General features: G+C 39.9%; 1 protein-coding gene across 3 annotated transcripts in view; it reads right to left on the bottom strand.

Annotated features, from left to right (window-relative positions):
• Positions 1–255: 255 nt before the first annotated feature.
• LOC124796393 (guanine nucleotide-binding protein subunit beta-5) overlaps positions 256–17,269 on the bottom strand; it is a 162,726-nt gene continuing 145,712 nt past the window's right edge. For all 3 annotated transcript variants that reach the window (XM_047260564.1, XM_047260562.1, XM_047260563.1), the window contains 2 exons: positions 9,569–9,735; positions 256–520 (listed from right to left, as the gene is read on the bottom strand). In XM_047260564.1, coding sequence (XP_047116520.1) covers positions 509–520; positions 9,569–9,735 — 179 coding nt within the window. In that variant the 3' untranslated portion in view covers positions 256–508. The remainder of the gene's footprint in view (positions 521–9,568; positions 9,736–17,269) is intronic.

Here is a 17,269-nt window from a genome sequence, read left to right as displayed (position 1 = left end):
TAGTTTCCTGCTTTCTTAGAACAAAGACAAGGTGTATACTGCAAACCAGACCAGATAAACAAATATTATGGTTTTGAAAGTATTCTTGAACTAATCATCAGACATAAGTGAGAGAAAAAATGTTCTTCTTTACTCTTCACATGGCTATAGCATTTTAAGCAGGCACTTGTTGAATTTCTGACAAGAATAAAGGCAGACATAAATAGTACACAGGAATATTCCGTGTAGTAGACTTGCTCAAGATAAACACCTTTAATGACTGATGTAATTTTATTTAGTTACTACATCCATTTAAAACAGTACATTTCACGCTACTTTACACATGCAGAAATTACATTTCTTCAAGGTACGAGTAACTACAATAATCCAATACATAATTAATTTGGTTTCTCACTCAGTGGGGGACTAGTATTTTGAAGCTCAGACACACAAACATGAGACTTTGGATTACCATTATAAACTTAATAAATGCAGATCATCTTTGGTTTGGTAGTAGGTATTCTAATGACTATGCCCACACCTGAAATAAGAAAACATATCATAAAAACAAAATTTTGCTGAATTTTAAATTAACACAATACTTCAATTCACATCTAAAATAAATTACACACAGCTGCAATAATAAACTTTTTCTTATCTGGTAAGTCAGTTTAGAGTGGCGTAAGTTAAATTCATTATCTGGAACACTATTACTGCCACACACAAATATGCTCTAATGACCAGTTTGGTAGCAAATACAGAAAGCAGATCTTAGTGCTTTCCCAACAGAAGAAGCCGTTGGAGACAAGCCGTGAAGGTAGTCTGTGAAAAATTCTGAACACAATTCCTGGATCACTAAACAGAGTTGAGATACTAATTAAAATAAGTTACTAATACATAACTGTAGTAGAAAAATGCTGTACCTTAAAAAGGCTGAGGGGATGGGAAAAGATAAAAATGTGAGGATGATGTTTACAACAGAAACTCCAATTAAAATGAACCAAAAAGGACAGAATATGTTTAGTTTGTGTTTTATGGAGAGAGATCACTACTGTACATCTCTCTGAGCAGTAAACTGCTGTGGCTACAGTGAAAGAAACGCAGAAATTACAATGGTGATAGTAAACTGGCCTTACTGCTGCAGTTTCTTTTCAGACATTTCATAACTGAGACAGATGTTTCTAGTTAAAACAAAGAGCAGACAGTCACACACATTATTTCACTTTGTTCATAATTGTGTAGATTACTACTTCTCGGATAAAGAATGACAGGATAACCATCACCCCCAAACAAGTATTTGCCACAATATATACAAGTCTTCATATATGCTGTCACTCTCCATTCAGTCTAGATAATGCCAAGTGTAGGAGATCCCAAAGTACTAATGTAAGATAAAAAATCTACAGAGGAGAGTATTCAAATCCTAATGGTCACCTGCTGAAGCATTCACAACAGAGTGCTAGAGTTTGAAGTGTTCCTGTAAAGCAATGGAGTTCAGATAATACTAAGTACAGAAAGAAGGTTACAACCCAAAATTGATAGCAGTGAGAATTTTGGGAACAATTTAACTGTATATCAAGAGGACAGGCTAATCATGGTGGTGTACTTGTCAAAGTAGACTAGAAACTCAAATCCACTGTGACAGAAATTGAAGCTGATTGCAATATTGTTTGGACAAGACTTAATATTAATGGTGGTCACCATACTTGCCCCCAGATCTACATCTTACGTACCATATGGTGAACTGTAGAGAGTACCTTGTATGTAATTGAAAACATTACAGACAACATCAGCTCACTAGTACAAATATTACCCAATCATACTGTTATCATCGTTGGAGGAAACCTTAATCATCCACCAATCAATGGGGATACTTACAGTTTTTAAGTGGTGGACATGACAAGAAACCTTGAAAACAATGTAAGTGCCTCCTGTGGAAATATATTGGATCTAATGGCAGCAAAAAAGAGTTGATCTCTTTGAAGATGCACACGCTGAAACTAGTATCAGTGATCATGAGGCAGTTGTAGCAACAATGATTACCAAATTACAAAGATAAACTGAAACAAGAAGAAAGATCACAGCTCACATTTGAAAGAATAGTTGACCATTTCCATCACAGTTTGTGATGGAAGGGCCCTTAAATGGTACAGTTACTGTAAAGAAGCTTCTAAAGAAACACAGACTACTGTGCAATTTGTGTAAAACAAAGCATAGGGATATATAGAGATGCTGAATGAAATGCATTTGGCTAGCACGAGGGAAATGTGTGAAGAAGCTGTCAATGGCTACTGTACTGGAGTATTATTGAAAGATCTTTCACAAAAGCTAAAGATATTTTTGTCATATGAAAAGGCTATAAGTGACACCACAATATAAGTGACACCACAATAAGTGTCCAGACGCTGATGGATGAAACAGGAACTGAAAACAAAGGAAGCAAATCAAAAGCAGAAATACATAACTCCGTTTTCAAATGTTCCCTTACAAAGTAAAATGTAGGATTATTGCCTCAATTTAATTCCTGCACCAATGCAAAGGTGAGCAGTGTTGACAAACAGCTGAGATAACTAAAATTGAAAAAACTCCATGGCCCAATGGTATCCCTATTACATGCTATACAGCATTTCTGACCAAGTTAGTCCCGCTTCTAATCATAATATACCATAGATCCTTTGGATAAAAAAGGTACCCAATAGCAGGAAAAAAACAAGGTAATATACATCTACACCATGTGATCAAAAGCATCTGGACACCACCAAAAACATAAGTTTTTCATATTAGGTGCACTGTGCTGCGATCTACTGCCAGGTACTCCATATCAGCGACATCAGTCGTCATTAGACATCGTCAGAGAGAGCAGAATGGGGTGCTCCGTGGAACTCACGGACTTCGGTCAGGTGACTGGGTGTCACTTGTGTCATATGTCTGTACGTGAGATTTCCACATTCCTAAATCTCCCTAGGTCCACTGTTTCCAATGTGATAGTGAAGTGGAAACGTGAAGGGACACGTACAGCACAAAAGTGTACAGGCCGACTGTTGTCTGGCAGAGACTGCCGACAGTTGAAGAGGGTCGTAATGTGTAATAGGCAGGTATCTATCCAGACCATCACACAGAAATTCCAAACTGCACCAGGATCCACTGCAAGTATTATAACAGTTAGGCGGGAGGTGAGAAAACTTGGACTTCATGGCCGAGCAGCTGCTCGTAACCCACACACCATGCCATAAATGCCAAACGATGCCTCGCTTGCTGTAAGGAGCATAAACATTGGACAATTGAACAGTGGAAAAATGTTGTGTGGAGTGACGAATCACATTACACAATGTGTCGATCCGAATGCAGGGTGCTGTATGGCGAATGCCCAGTGAACGTCATCTACCAGCGTGTGTAATGGCAACAGTAAATTTTGGAGGTGGTGGTGTTATGGTGTTGTGTTTTTCATGGAGGGGGCTTGTAATACTTGTAGTTTTGCATGGCACTATCACAGCACAGGGCTACATTGATTTTTTAAGCACCTTCTTGCTTCCCACAGTTGAAGAGCAATTCGGGTAAGGGGATTGCATCTTTCAACACGGTTGAGCACCTGTTCACAATGCACAGCCTGTGGTAGAGTGGTTACACGACATTAACATCCCTGTAATGGACTGGCCTGCACAGAGGCCTGACCTGAATCCTATAGAACACCTTTGGGATGTTTGGGAACACGATTTTTATACCAGACCTCACCGACTGACATCGATACCTCTGCTCAGTGAAGCAATCCATTAAGAATGGGCTGCCATTCCCCAAGAAACCTTCCAGCACCTGACTGAACGTATGCCTGCGAGAGTGGAAGCTGTCATCAAGGCTAACTGTGGACCAACACCATATTGAATTACAGCACAACCGATGGAGGTCACCACGAACTTTTAAGTCATTTGCAGCCTGGTGTCTGAATACTACTGATCACATAGTGTGCGTGGGTAGCAGAAGTGATCCACAAAACTACCGGCCATTAAACTTGACAAGCATCTGCTGTAGAATATTGGAACATATTCTGAGCTCTAATGTAATGAGGCATGTCTATTAGAATCATCTCTTTCATGCCAAGTAAAATGGATTCCACAAACAATGACCACGTGAAAACTGGCACTTTTTTCACATGACAGGCCGAAAGTCAGGGACAAAGCAGTCAGCTATGTTTGGTATTTCTTGACTTCCAAGAAGCATTTGACTCAGCAACACACATGCACTTATCAAAAGTATGATCACATGGTGTATAAAGTGAGACTTGCGATTGCATTGGAGATTTCTTCGTGGTGGTATCTTGGTTGGAAATACATCGACAAATGTAGAAGTAACTTTAGGTGTGCCTCAGCAAAGGGCGTTGGGACCTTACTGTTCATGTTGTATATTTATGACTTTAAAGATGACACTCACTGTAACCTCTGGCTTTTCATAGATGAAGCAGTTATCTGTAATAAGGTGCTCCTACAAAAACAAAAAGCTGCACAGATATTCAGTCAGGTCTTTGAAATGATTTCAAAATGATGCAAAGATTGGCAAACTTGCTTTAAATGTGCAGAAATTTAAAATAGTGCACTTTACAATATGTAGTACCTTAGAACTACAATATCAATTAAGCACTATTGGTATCAGTCAACTGATACAAATATTGGATGTAACAATTGCATAAGCTCAGTCATAGGTAAAGCATATGACAGACTTTGGTTCATTGGAACACTACTAGGAAAATATAATTCTTCTACAAAAAGAGATTGATTACAAAACACTTGTTCAACACATCATAGAATATTGATCAAGTGTGTGGTATCTGTACAAAACTGGGCTAATGGAGGATATTGAACATATACAAAGTATGGCAGAAAGAATGGTGACAGGTTTGTTTGACTCATGGGAGAATGTCACAATGATGCTGAAAAAGCTGAACTGGTAAACACTTGAAGATAGACACAAAATATTCCCGAAAGCCAATTCACAAAGTTTCAATAACCAGCTTTATGTAAGAAATCTAAGATTATACTACAACCAGTTCTAGGTATGGCACAGACAAAATTAGGCTAATGACAGTGTGTACAAAGGAATACAAGCAGTTGTTCATCCCAAGCTCCACGTGGTGATTTGCAGAGTGCAGATCCAGAAGTAGAAGTAGAACTAGGAGCAGGAGCAGAAGCAGAAGCAGCACAACAACATGGTGAAATGGACATCTCCTATACTATAGAATGAAATAGTTTGCTAATTATTTGCTCTCGTGTGAAAAATGAATTCACCATAATGTTATAGAACAGAATGCTGCGGTAAGTGGTACCCAAAACATGCATTACAACAGTGCTAGAGATTAAAGAGTTACCAGTTTCTAGTGTTAATGGTCACTTCAGTACAAATAAAGTTGTACAATACTTCAGCAAGATGATGCACAACAATCTGTAAAGGCCACATATTTTTATTTTACATATGTCTGCTTGTGTCTGTATATGTGCGGATGGATATGTGTGTGTGCGTGCGAGTGTATACCTGTCCTTTTTTCCCCCTAAGGTAAGTCTTTCCGCTCCCGGGATTGGAATGACTCCTTACCCTCTCCCTTAAAACCCACATCCTTTCATCTTTCCCTCTCCTTCCCTCTTTCCTGATGAAGCAACTGCTGGTTGCGAAAGCTTGAATTTTGTGTGTGTGTGTGTGTGTGTGTGTGTGTGTGTGTGTGTGTATCAACATACCATCGCTTTCGTTTGGTAGGTTACATTATACATATAATAGAGGGAAACATTCCACGTGGGAAAAATATATTTAAAAACAAAGATGATTTGACTTACCATACGAAAGCGCTGGCAGGCCGATAGAAACACAAACAAACACATACATACACACAAAATTCAAGCTTTCGCAACCAATGGTTGCTTCGTCAGGAAAGAGGGAAGGAGAGGGAAAGACAAAAGGATGTGGTTTCAAGGGAGAGGGTAAGGAGTCATTCCAATCCCGGGAGCGGAAAGACTTACCTTAGGGGGGAAAATAGGACAGGTATACACTAGCGCGCGCACACACACACACACATATCCATCCGCACATATACATATACAAGCAGACATTTGTAAAGGCAAAGAGTTTGGGCAGAGATGTCAGTCGAGACGGAAGTACAGAGGCATAGATGTTGTTGAATGACAGGTGAGGTATGAGTGGCGGCAACTTGAAATTAGCGGAGGTTGAGGCCTGGTGGGTAACGGGAAGAGAGGATATACTGAAGGGCAAGATCCCATCTCCAGAGTTCTGATAGGTTGGTGTTAGTGGAAAGTATCCAGATAACCAGGACGGTGTAACACTGTGCCAAGATGTGCTGGCCGTGCACCAAGGCATGTTTAGCCACAGGGTGATCCTCATTACCAACAAACACTGCCTGCCTGTGTCCATTCATGCGAATGGACAGTTTGTTGCTGGTCATTCCCACATAGAAAGCTTCACAGTGTAGGCAGGTCAGTTGGTAAATCACGTGGGGGCTTTCACACGTGGCTCTGCCTTTGATTGTGTACACCTTCCGGGTTACAGGACTGGAGTAGGTGGTGGTGGGAGGGTGCATGGGACAGGTTTTACACTGGGGGCGGTTACAAGGGTAGGAGCCAGAGGGTAGGGAAGGTGGTTTGGGGATTTCATAGGGATGAACCAAGAGGTTGCGAAGGTTAGGTGGATGGCGGAAGAACACTCTTGGTGGAGTGGGGAGGATTTCATGAAGGGTGGATCTCATTTCAGGGCAGGATTTGAGGAAGTCGTATCCCTGCTGGAGAGCCACATTCAGAGTCTGATCCAGTCCCGGAAAGTATCCTGTCACAAGTGGGGCGCTTTTGGGGTTCTTCTGTGGGAGGTCCTGGGTTTGAGGGGATGAGGAAGTGGCTCTGGTAATTTGCTTCTGTACCAGGTTGGGAGGGTAGTTGCGGGATGCGAAAGCTGTTTTCAGGTTGTTGGTGTAATGGTTCAGGGATTCTGGACTGGAGCAGATTCATTTGCCATGAAGACCTAGGCAGTAGGGAAGACCAACCCCCAAAAGTGCTCCACTTGTGACAGGATACTTTCTGGGACTGGATCAGACTCTGAATGTGGCTCTCCAGCAGGGATACGACTTCCTCAAATCCTGCCCTGAAATGAGATCCATCCTTCATGAAATCCTCCCCACTACACCAAGAGAGTCTTTCCGCCGTCCACCTAACCTTCGCAACCTCTTGGTTCATCCCTATGAAATCCCCAAACCACCTTCCCTACCCTCTGGCTCCTACCCTTGTAACCGCCCCCAGTGTAAAACCTGTCCCATGCACCCTCCCACCACCACCTACTCCAGTCCTGTAACCCGGAAGGTGTACACAATCAAAGGCAGAGCCACGTGTGAAAGCACCCACGTGATTTACCAACTGACCTGCCTACACTGTGAAGCTTTCTATGTGGGAATGACCAGCAACAAACTGTTCATTCGCATGAATGGACACAGGCAGGCAGCATTTGTTGGTAATGAGGATCACCCTGTGGCTAAACATGCCTTGGTGCACGGCCAGCACATCTTGGCACAGTGTTACACCGTCCGGGTTATCTGGATACTTCCCACTAACACCAACCTGTCAGAACTCCGGAGATGGGAACTTGCCCTTCAGTATATCCTCTCTTCACGTTACCCACCAGGCCTCAACCTCCACTAATTTCAAGTTGCCGCCGCTCATACCTCACCTGTCATTCAACAACATCTATGCCTCTGTACTTCCACCTCGACTGACATCTCTGCACCAACTCTTTGCCTTTACAAATGTCTGCTTGTGTCTGTGTATGTGCGGATGGATATGTGTGTGTGTGCGCTAGTGTATACCTGTCCTTTTTTCCCCAAAGGTAAGTCTTTCCGCTCCCGGGATTGGAATGACTCCTTACCCTCTCCCTTAAAACCCACATCCTTTTGTCTTTCCCTCTCCTTCCCTCTTTCCTGAAGAAGCACCCGTTGGTTACAAAAGCTTGAATTTTGTGTGTATGTTTGTGTGTCTATCAACATGCCAGCGCTTTCGTTTGGTAAGTCACATCATCTTTGTTTTTATACACACACATACACACACACACACACACACACACACACACACACACACACACACACGTTATTGAGGCTCAAAGGGTTACTGGAAGGGATAGAGACAATCCAACGACGGGCACGGTCTTTCGTCGCAGGATCATTTACTCAATGGTGTGAGAGCATTATGGAGATGCTCAAGAGCTCCTAGTGGCAGACGCTACAAAAGAAGCACGAAGTGTGCATCACGAAGAGATTTACTGTTGACATTTGAAGAGTGTACGTTCCAAGAAGAGTTGGGCAACATATTACTTCCTCCCACATATGTCTCAAGCAAAGACGACAATGAGAAAATTGGAAAAATAAGAGCTCATATGGAGGTTTAGTGACAATCATCTGTCATTCTTTCTGTGTATCATTCACAAATGGAACAGGGAGACAGAAAGTGGTTCCAGAAGAACTCTCAATCAGAAAGAGTAATGTGGTTTGCGAAGAATAGATTTCATGCAGCTGTATCATTTAGTATAATGGAAGATCAAGGATAGGTCAACTATGAACAAAAGCGATGTTACCTCTTGCTAATATCCTGTTACAATTTAATAGCACACACCACTCCACTGACCTGATCCTTACAAAAAGCAATGCTATCCACCCAAATAGTATGGAATAATCTTTGTGCTGGTAACCTTTATGCACGTAGAAGCATTATACATGTCCTATTATCAAATCACACTATGTGAGTGAAGGCACTAGAGAAAGGAAGACTGTGTATGAGGGATCACCAAATTGAGCAATTTTGTTCTTCAGCTTGTAATTTAGGCAGAGCTTGAGAATTGAGACAGTTATATATGGCAAGAGCACAAAAAGCACATGTTTGTGTGTTGAAGATGCATGTAACATAGAGGCTGACATTGGGTGGGACAGGTGGGACAGGATCAGCCATAGTGGACAGACTGATTTCCATATAATCTGAAATGGTTCTTTGAAGCGCCCACAGGTTCAAGGAAGAGATCCTTCAACCTTTTGTTCTATCACATTTTAGTGCCACAGGTGCATTCTTACATTTTAAGGGTGACAATACTCATCCTTGAAGATTCTCAGATGGGGATGACAAACACGAAAATAAGGATAATATTAAAATAATTTGGCTACCATTCTGTCCAGACTTGAATCACGAAAAAAATGACAGTGATTGGCTTGTAATACGCACCGTAACTAGATCAGGACCTCCCATGATTGATCTGTAGTTAGAGCTAGTTCGTCATAAGAAAGAGCAAAGTTTTCCTCAAGTATTGTTCTTGTTACACTGTTACTCAGCTATTTTCTGTTTTTTAGCATCTGTTATGGCTGCCTTGTCCACTGGCTTTGTTTGTATACTTACACTACTTACTGACAAACCGTGTTTGAAAACTAGCACTAGTATTCAATTTTGATGGCTTCAAAAGCATCAACATTTTTGGAGCTTAAATGAACTAAATACATAATATACACAGATTTAACAACATGATGAAAATTCTTAAGAAATTAGTCCTAAAATTTAAAGTAGAATAAATTTACCCGTAAAGTATAATCCCAGCTTCCGGTAGAAAGAGCTGTTCCATCAGGTGACACTTGCAGGCAAGATACCCTGTTCTCATGACCATACAACAGAGTCACTCTTACACACTTCAGTGAATCCCAGACATTAACAGTATAATCATTATATCCAGCAAATAGAAGCCTCCCTAAAATCAAACAAAGAACAAGATGTGTAAGGACATTTATATGTTGGGCTGTCAGAAAGGCAGAAAATACGCTAAAAGTAATTTCACATCTCCGCTGAAATTACAAGTGGCAATACAAAAATAGTAACTTTGGTAAATATAAATTGTAAGAATACTCCTATAATGAACTGCAAAGAGGACTGAACATAACGAAATGTAGAGGTTACAATGTTAACGTCTCTGGGGTAAAAGGAGTGGATCTTCCTGCAATAAAGATTTTTTCACTTTTGTATTTTGGGTAGGCCATCACATGAATTTCCAACACTAAAACAGATATCTTCCCTGCATTTAGTAGTACACTGTAATATGATTATTAACATTTTGTTGATCAACAGAATCATATTTATGGTTTACATTTAGTAGTTTCAGTTACTGAGTCACTATACCTCTTAGTTTAGAAGCCTTACTGTTAGAGCATTTAAATGTCAGGAAGTTGTTTCTGAAAGTATTTGTATGGAGTGTAGCCATGTATGGAAGTGAAACACGGACGATAAATAGTTTGGGCAAGAAGAGAATAGAAGCTTTCGAAATGTGGTGCTACAGAAGAATGCTGAAGATAACATGGGTAGATCACATAACTAATGAGGAGGTATTGAATAGAATTGGGGAGAAGAGGAGTTTGTGGCACAACTTGACTAGAAGGACGTGGAGGAGATTACTGTTTAACGTCCCGTCGACAACGAGGTCATTAGAGACGGAGCACAAGCTCAGATTAGGGAAGGATGGGGAAGGAAATCGGCCGTGCCCTTTCTAAGGAACAGTCCCGGCATTTGCCTGAAGCGATTTAGGGAAATCACGGAAAACCTAAATCAGGATGGCCGGATGCAGGATTGAACCGTCGTCCTCCCGAATGCGAGTCCAGTGTGCTAACCACTGCGCCACCTCGCTCGGTGACTAGAAGAAGGGATCGGTTGGCAGGACATGTTCTGAGGCATCAAGGGATCACCAATTTAGTATTGGAGGGCAGTGTAGAGGGTAAAAATCGTAGAGGGAGACCAAGAGATGAATATACTAAGCAGATTCAGAAGGATGTAGGTTGTAGTAGGTACTGGGAGATGAAGAAGCTTGCACAGGATAGAGTAGCATGGAAAGCTGCATCAAACCAGTCTCAGGACTGAAGAAGACGACAACAACAACAACAACAACAACAACAACAACTGTTAGAGCCCAATGAAGTGCTGTTTACGACGTGTCCAAACTTTTTAATAATAATTTTACTCAAATTACAAATGTTTAACCCTTGTCCCCTCCACACTAACTTGTCACAGCAGTGTTTCCACTCCAAAATACACTCCTGGAAAGCTTCGTTTGGAATATGCAGTGAATGTGATGAATTGTTCTTAATGTTACTATTGTTGTCAAAATGACATCTGTTCAGAACTGAAAACTAGGTTAGAGACCAATAAATAATTGTTCAAGATCATGACCTGCCATCGGCCTCTTTTAAACAATGCCAACATACAACAGATTCATTGTATGTTCTCTTTCTTCACTACCTTTTTGGTACTTACATTGTGATGCATTTGTTTCCTCACATGCTGATCAACACTTAATTTATTCTAGCACAATGAAGCTACATTACTGTCAATCTCTGTCCATCACAGCAACATTATAATCATTATTTGTCATAATATTTCATTGGCAGTAAGTTTAAATACAACTGTAGATACTGCCTACAGGAAAATTAAAGAGACCTTTGGAGAAAAGAGAACCATTTGTGTGAATATTAAGAGCTCAGATGGAAAACCAGTTCTAAGCAAAGAAGGGAAGGCAGAGAGTTGAAAGGAGTATACAGAGGGGCTATACATGGGCGATGTACTTGAGGGCAATATTACGGAAATGGAAGAGGACGCAGATGAAGATGAAATGGGAGATATGATACTGCATGAAGAGTTTGACAGAGGACTGAAAGACCTAAGCTGAAACAAGGCCCCATTCCAACATTCCATTAGAACTACAATCTGGTGAGCAAGATGTACGAGCCAGACCCTCCGACTTCAAGACATATATAATAATTCCAATTGCAAGAAAGCAAGTGTTGACATGTGTGAAAATTACCGAACTATCAGTTTAATAAGTCATGGCTGCAAAATACTAACATGAATTCTTTACAGAGGAATGGAAAAACTGGTAGAAACCGACCTCGGGGAAGATCAGTTTGAATTCCGTAGAAATATGGGAACATGTGAGGCAATACTGACCCTACGAATTATCTTAGAAGAAAGATTAAGGAAAGGAAAACCTACGTTTCTAGCATTTGTAGACTTAGAGAAAGCTTTTGACAATGTTGACTGGAATACTGTCCTTCAAATTCTGTAGGTGGCAGCGGGAAAATACAGGGAGCGAAAGGATGTTTACAATTTGTACAGAAACCAGATGGCAGTTATAAGAGCCGAGGGGCATGAAAGGGAAGTAGTGGTTGAGAAGGGAGTGAGACAGGGTTGTAGCCTCTCCCCGATGTTATTCAATTTGTATATTGAGCAAGCAGTGAAGGAAACAAAAGAAAAATTCGGAGTAGGTATTAAAATCCATGGAGAAGAAATAAAAACTTTGAGAAACTTCCTGGCAGATTAAAACTGTGTGCCGGACTGAGACTCGAACTCGGGACCTTTGCCTTTCGCGGGCAAGTGCTCTGCCAACTGAGCTACCCAAGCACCACTCACGCCCCGTCCTCACAGCTTAACTTCTGCCAGTACCTCGTCTCCTACCTTCCAAACTTTACAGAGGCTCTCCTGCGAACCTTGCAGAACTAGCACTCCTGAAAGAAAGGATAGTGTGGAGACATGGCTTAGCCACAGCCTGGGGGATGTTTCCAGAATGAGATTTTCACTCTGCAGCGGATTGTGCGCTGATATGAAACTTCCTGGCAGATTAAAACTGTGTGCCGGACCGAGACTCGAACTCAGGACCTTTGCCTTTCACGGGCAAGTGCTCTGCCAACTCAGCTACCCAAGCATGATTCACGCCCCGTCCTCACAGCTTTACTTCTGCCAGTACCTTGTCTCCTACCCTCCAAACTTTACAGAAGCTCTCCTGCGAACCTTGCAGAACTAGCACTCCTGAAAGAAAGGATATTGCGGAGACATGGCTTAGCCACAGCCTGGGGGATGTTTCCAGACTGAGATTTTCACTCTGCAGCAGAGTCTGCGCTGATATGAAACTCCGGGCAGATTAAAACTGTGTGCCGGACCGAGACTCGAACTCGGGACCTTTGCCTTTCGCGGGCATTGTGCTCTGCCAGGAAGTTTCATATCAGCGCACACTCCGCTGCAGAGTGAAAATCTCATTCTAAAAACTTTGAGGTTCGCCGATGACATTGTAATTCTATCAAAGACATCAAAGGGCTTGGAAGAGCAGTTGAACGGAATGGACAGTGTCTTGAAAGGAGGATATAAGATGAACATCAACAAAAGAAAAATGAGGACAATGGAATGTAGTCAAATTAAATTAGGTGATGCTGAGGAAAGAAGATTAGGAAATGAGACACTTAAAGTAGTAGATGAGTTTTGCTATATGGGGAGCAAAATAAGTGGTGGTGATTGAAGTAGAGAGAATATAAAATGTAGACTGGCAATGGCAAGGAAAGTGATTCTGAAGAAGAGAAATTTGTTAACATCGAGTATAGATTTAAGTGCCAGGAAGTCTTTTCTGAAAGTATTTGTATGGACTGTAGCCATGTATGGAAGTAAAACATAGACAATAAATAGTTTAGACAAGAAGAGAATAGAAGTTTTTGAAATGTGGTGCTACAGAAGAATGCAGAAGATTAGATGGGTAGATGATGTAATTAATTAGGAGGTACCGAATAGAATGGGGGAGAAGAGGGATTTGTGGCACAACTTGACTAGAAGAAAGGATCGGTTGGTAGGACACATTCTGAGGCATCAAAGGATCATCAATTTAGTATTGGAGGGAAGCGCGGAGGGCAAAAATCATAGAGGGAGACCAAGGCATAAGTACACTAAACAGATTCGGAAGGATGTAGGTTACATTAGTTACTCGGAGATGAAGAAGCTTGTTAAGGATAGAGTAGCATGTAGAGCTGAATCAAGCCAGTCTCTGGACTGACGACGACAACAACAACAACAGATAAATTAGCATATTATTTGGTTTTTAACTAATTTTGCTTTCTGACATACATACACAGGTTTTTATGGCCAGTAAGATACTGAACAAAATATTTTTTTGTATAATGCTTAATTATACAGTTTTTACTAATTTCTATACTTACATAATTAATTTTAAAGTCTATTTGCAAACTTGCTAAATGAAGTGCCTCCTTAGATGCTGAAGTTTATCTGCGCATGACACAAGCTGTACACCATCATCAGCAAAACTATAAGGTAGTTCAGATACATTCCCTCATATATATTCCTTAATCATTTTCTCAGTTCAAAAATCATTGATACTCATCTGGCTGTTGAGAATAGTTACACGATATGGAATTATCCTGCTTGACTACTCTTTCAGTTCTGAATTTCCCATTGTCAAGATGAAATCTGACATATATTATTCAGTTTATTAACGCAGATTGAAGCAATATCTTGTTCCTCATGGGGTGTTACTATATATTTTGTTGAAATTGGGTCAAAAGTTTTCTCAAAACCTCATTTCTTCCAGTTTCAATAGCTTCTGTACAAACACAGTCATTTCCTGCGACTTTTTATTTCTTCATAACTCAAGCAGTTTTATGTATCTCATCTAACACAATCCTTGTGATGTCATTTTGTTTTCATTATTAAGTACCTATGTTCTCGATTCACTTCTTAAACTATCTACTTGTTCTTGTCTTTTTCTACTTTCGACAAATATGCACATTCACCAATGGATGATTTCCATCAGATTTTCCATTACTTCTCAGTTTTCTGTGGATTGCACCAATGATTGAATATTATGCTGTTCCAGCCAGTTTAATGTCTCACAGCCAAGAGGTCCAAAGACAATCCTTAGACCAGTTCAAAGAGAAACATGTAAGTATTTTCTTCTTAATCCTTGAGAAAATGTGTAATGCTCATTTAACGTGGCAGTTTACTATATTGTCTGGTGTCAAGTCTCCAAAAAGTCAATCGCACAGATCAGCATTAAAAAAGGGAAAAATTCTTGTGATGATAATGAATTTTGTCTTTTTGGTATTTACTGTGTTCTCATAATTCATCAACTAATTGTAGACCATCTATATTATCAACAATTAGGACTGCATTAAAAGCGTAGCAGATGACTACTTTCTTTTCACTTCAAATTCATATTTTCACATAATCTTTTAAAAATTTATGCCAAACAGAGAGTAAATGAAATTTGAGGTAACATATATTCCTGTATTACTCCGCTTTTAATTTGTGTTTAGATGAATGTATCACATTTTAACAGCACAGTTTGGTTCCAATATAGGTTTCTCATGCAATGGATGCGCTGGTCTGTGACTGTGGAGCTACATAACTTCATGATGCTGAACTTGATCAAAAGATTTTTGTGAGGCACACACCCTTTCTTTGATTGTAACAATTCTGGACAAGCACCTCTGTTGTGACATGCAACTTCAATTGCTCCGAGTCCTGCATAGACACAAATTGTAATTCACATACACCTCTTTCAGATTTCTTAAGTATACTGTAGTATATTACTGCCACTGATGTTTTTAATACATAACTTATCAGATTGTGTCTGTACTCCATGCAGAAACTTGCTGTGGTTTTCCATTTTACTGACAGGTGAGCCAATTAAACAGATATTACTTTCAGTTCCTCCCATGGACGAATGTTTCTACACCTTTTTCCCAAATACAATTGTTCTCCTTACTGATAACAACTATTCAATTGTCTTGGTTTATTCTTATGTTAAGTTTTCCCTTCTTATACATTCCAGTGGAATGCTTTGTTATTCTGATGTTACAGTCACATTCTATTTCAGCACATTCACATTCAAGTCCTCTTTTTACATTCTTAGCTCTGATATTAGTAGACTTTGAGTAAGATTAAAGATGAATATGGCACTAGCTTAAAAATGAATGTGTGTAATTAGAACAACTGTGAAATGATGGTTTTCATCTTTACCAAAAACTGAATCATACAGATGCACCTGCCATCATAGCGTTTGAAACACGGTGTCTAGCCAACATAAGTTTCTATTTCGTTTTCTTCATATTATTTATTGTTTTCGATTGTATGTGTTTTCAAAATTTCATGTTAACTTCTTCCATCCTTTTGGAGACATTTTCAAATAGATGAATTCAGTTATGCTTATTTTATCATGATCTATTAGCACCGCTCTTGGACTAGTGATTAACATTGATCCCTCTGGATCACACAGTCCTATTTGTGATTCCTGACTGCATCAGAGATTTTCTTTATTGCAACTAGATTTTTATATTGTCCCCATCATTTCACCTATTCTTCATGCGATGCACAAGTTGCTAAAGTGGTGTCAAATAGAAAGACTTGCACCTAGCCAATACCACCAAATGAACCTGTAATATCTTTTGCTGTTTGCCTAAGTGCCTTCATTACATAACAATGTCTTTTTTTTTTCTTTGCCATCATAGTCTTAATTTACTAAGTTGTTTCATGTGTTGCTTGATTTTATTTGAAGTCTTTAATAAATTATCATCAGTACATATCACGAATTATTTGTCTGTATGTGAAGGCTAGCCTCAAGAATACTGTAGGGACTTTTATGCAGTTTTCACTGATAGATAAGCACGACTGACAAGGATGGGTTGTGTATATAATTTATACACCTGATAAGTCACAGGCTGTAGTTATTTAGTGCTACCTGTGTGAAGCTGTGTCAAGTCACTATTATTTTGCATTTCAGATTAATTGTGTAATGAGTGTTTCTTTCGACATATCTCTGTGTCTATTTTCGCTCTTGATCTTTCTAGTCTACGATCTCTTCAAATTCTCAAGCAGTTTAAGACCACCACATCCCATACAATATCCTTACAGACTGATAAAATATAATCAATTTTAATCTCTGTTCCAATTGGTCTTTGCCATATCATTTACTATTTGCTTTCATCTGAAAGAATGTTTTAAGGAGTCTCAGCATACTGTATTACAGTATCATCTCTTCTGGTTTAAATGTCATATCAAAAGTGTCACAATGAAGGTATTTTTCTTGTCCTCCTTTTTTTGCATTAAAATCTCCTTTTATCATCTTGTAGTGCATGTAAAAGAATCATATACTGCCACACAGATGTACCTCTGCTCACTGCATATCATAGTCCATATAAATTAGCATGATCACAATAAGACCACCAGTAATTGCTTGCATGAAAAGGTTTTCTGAGACACAATACATATTGATAAAAAGTAATGGCATGATACAAGTACACTCAAAATGAAGTGACGGGATACATTGCATTTTTCGGCAGGGCACCACTCAGGCAGGTTGTGGAGATGTTACAGAGCAGATTACATTTAGCTGGGATAAAATAGGTAACTGATATGTCTGCTATTGTTCCTCACTGGGGAATAGTACAAGAATCTCCTGTATACAA

Source organism: Schistocerca piceifrons, chromosome 4, assembly GCF_021461385.2.
Source record: "Schistocerca piceifrons isolate TAMUIC-IGC-003096 chromosome 4, iqSchPice1.1, whole genome shotgun sequence".
Lineage (NCBI taxonomy): Eukaryota > Metazoa > Arthropoda > Insecta > Orthoptera > Acrididae > Schistocerca > Schistocerca piceifrons.
This window is presented reverse-complemented; position numbering and strand designations above follow the sequence as displayed.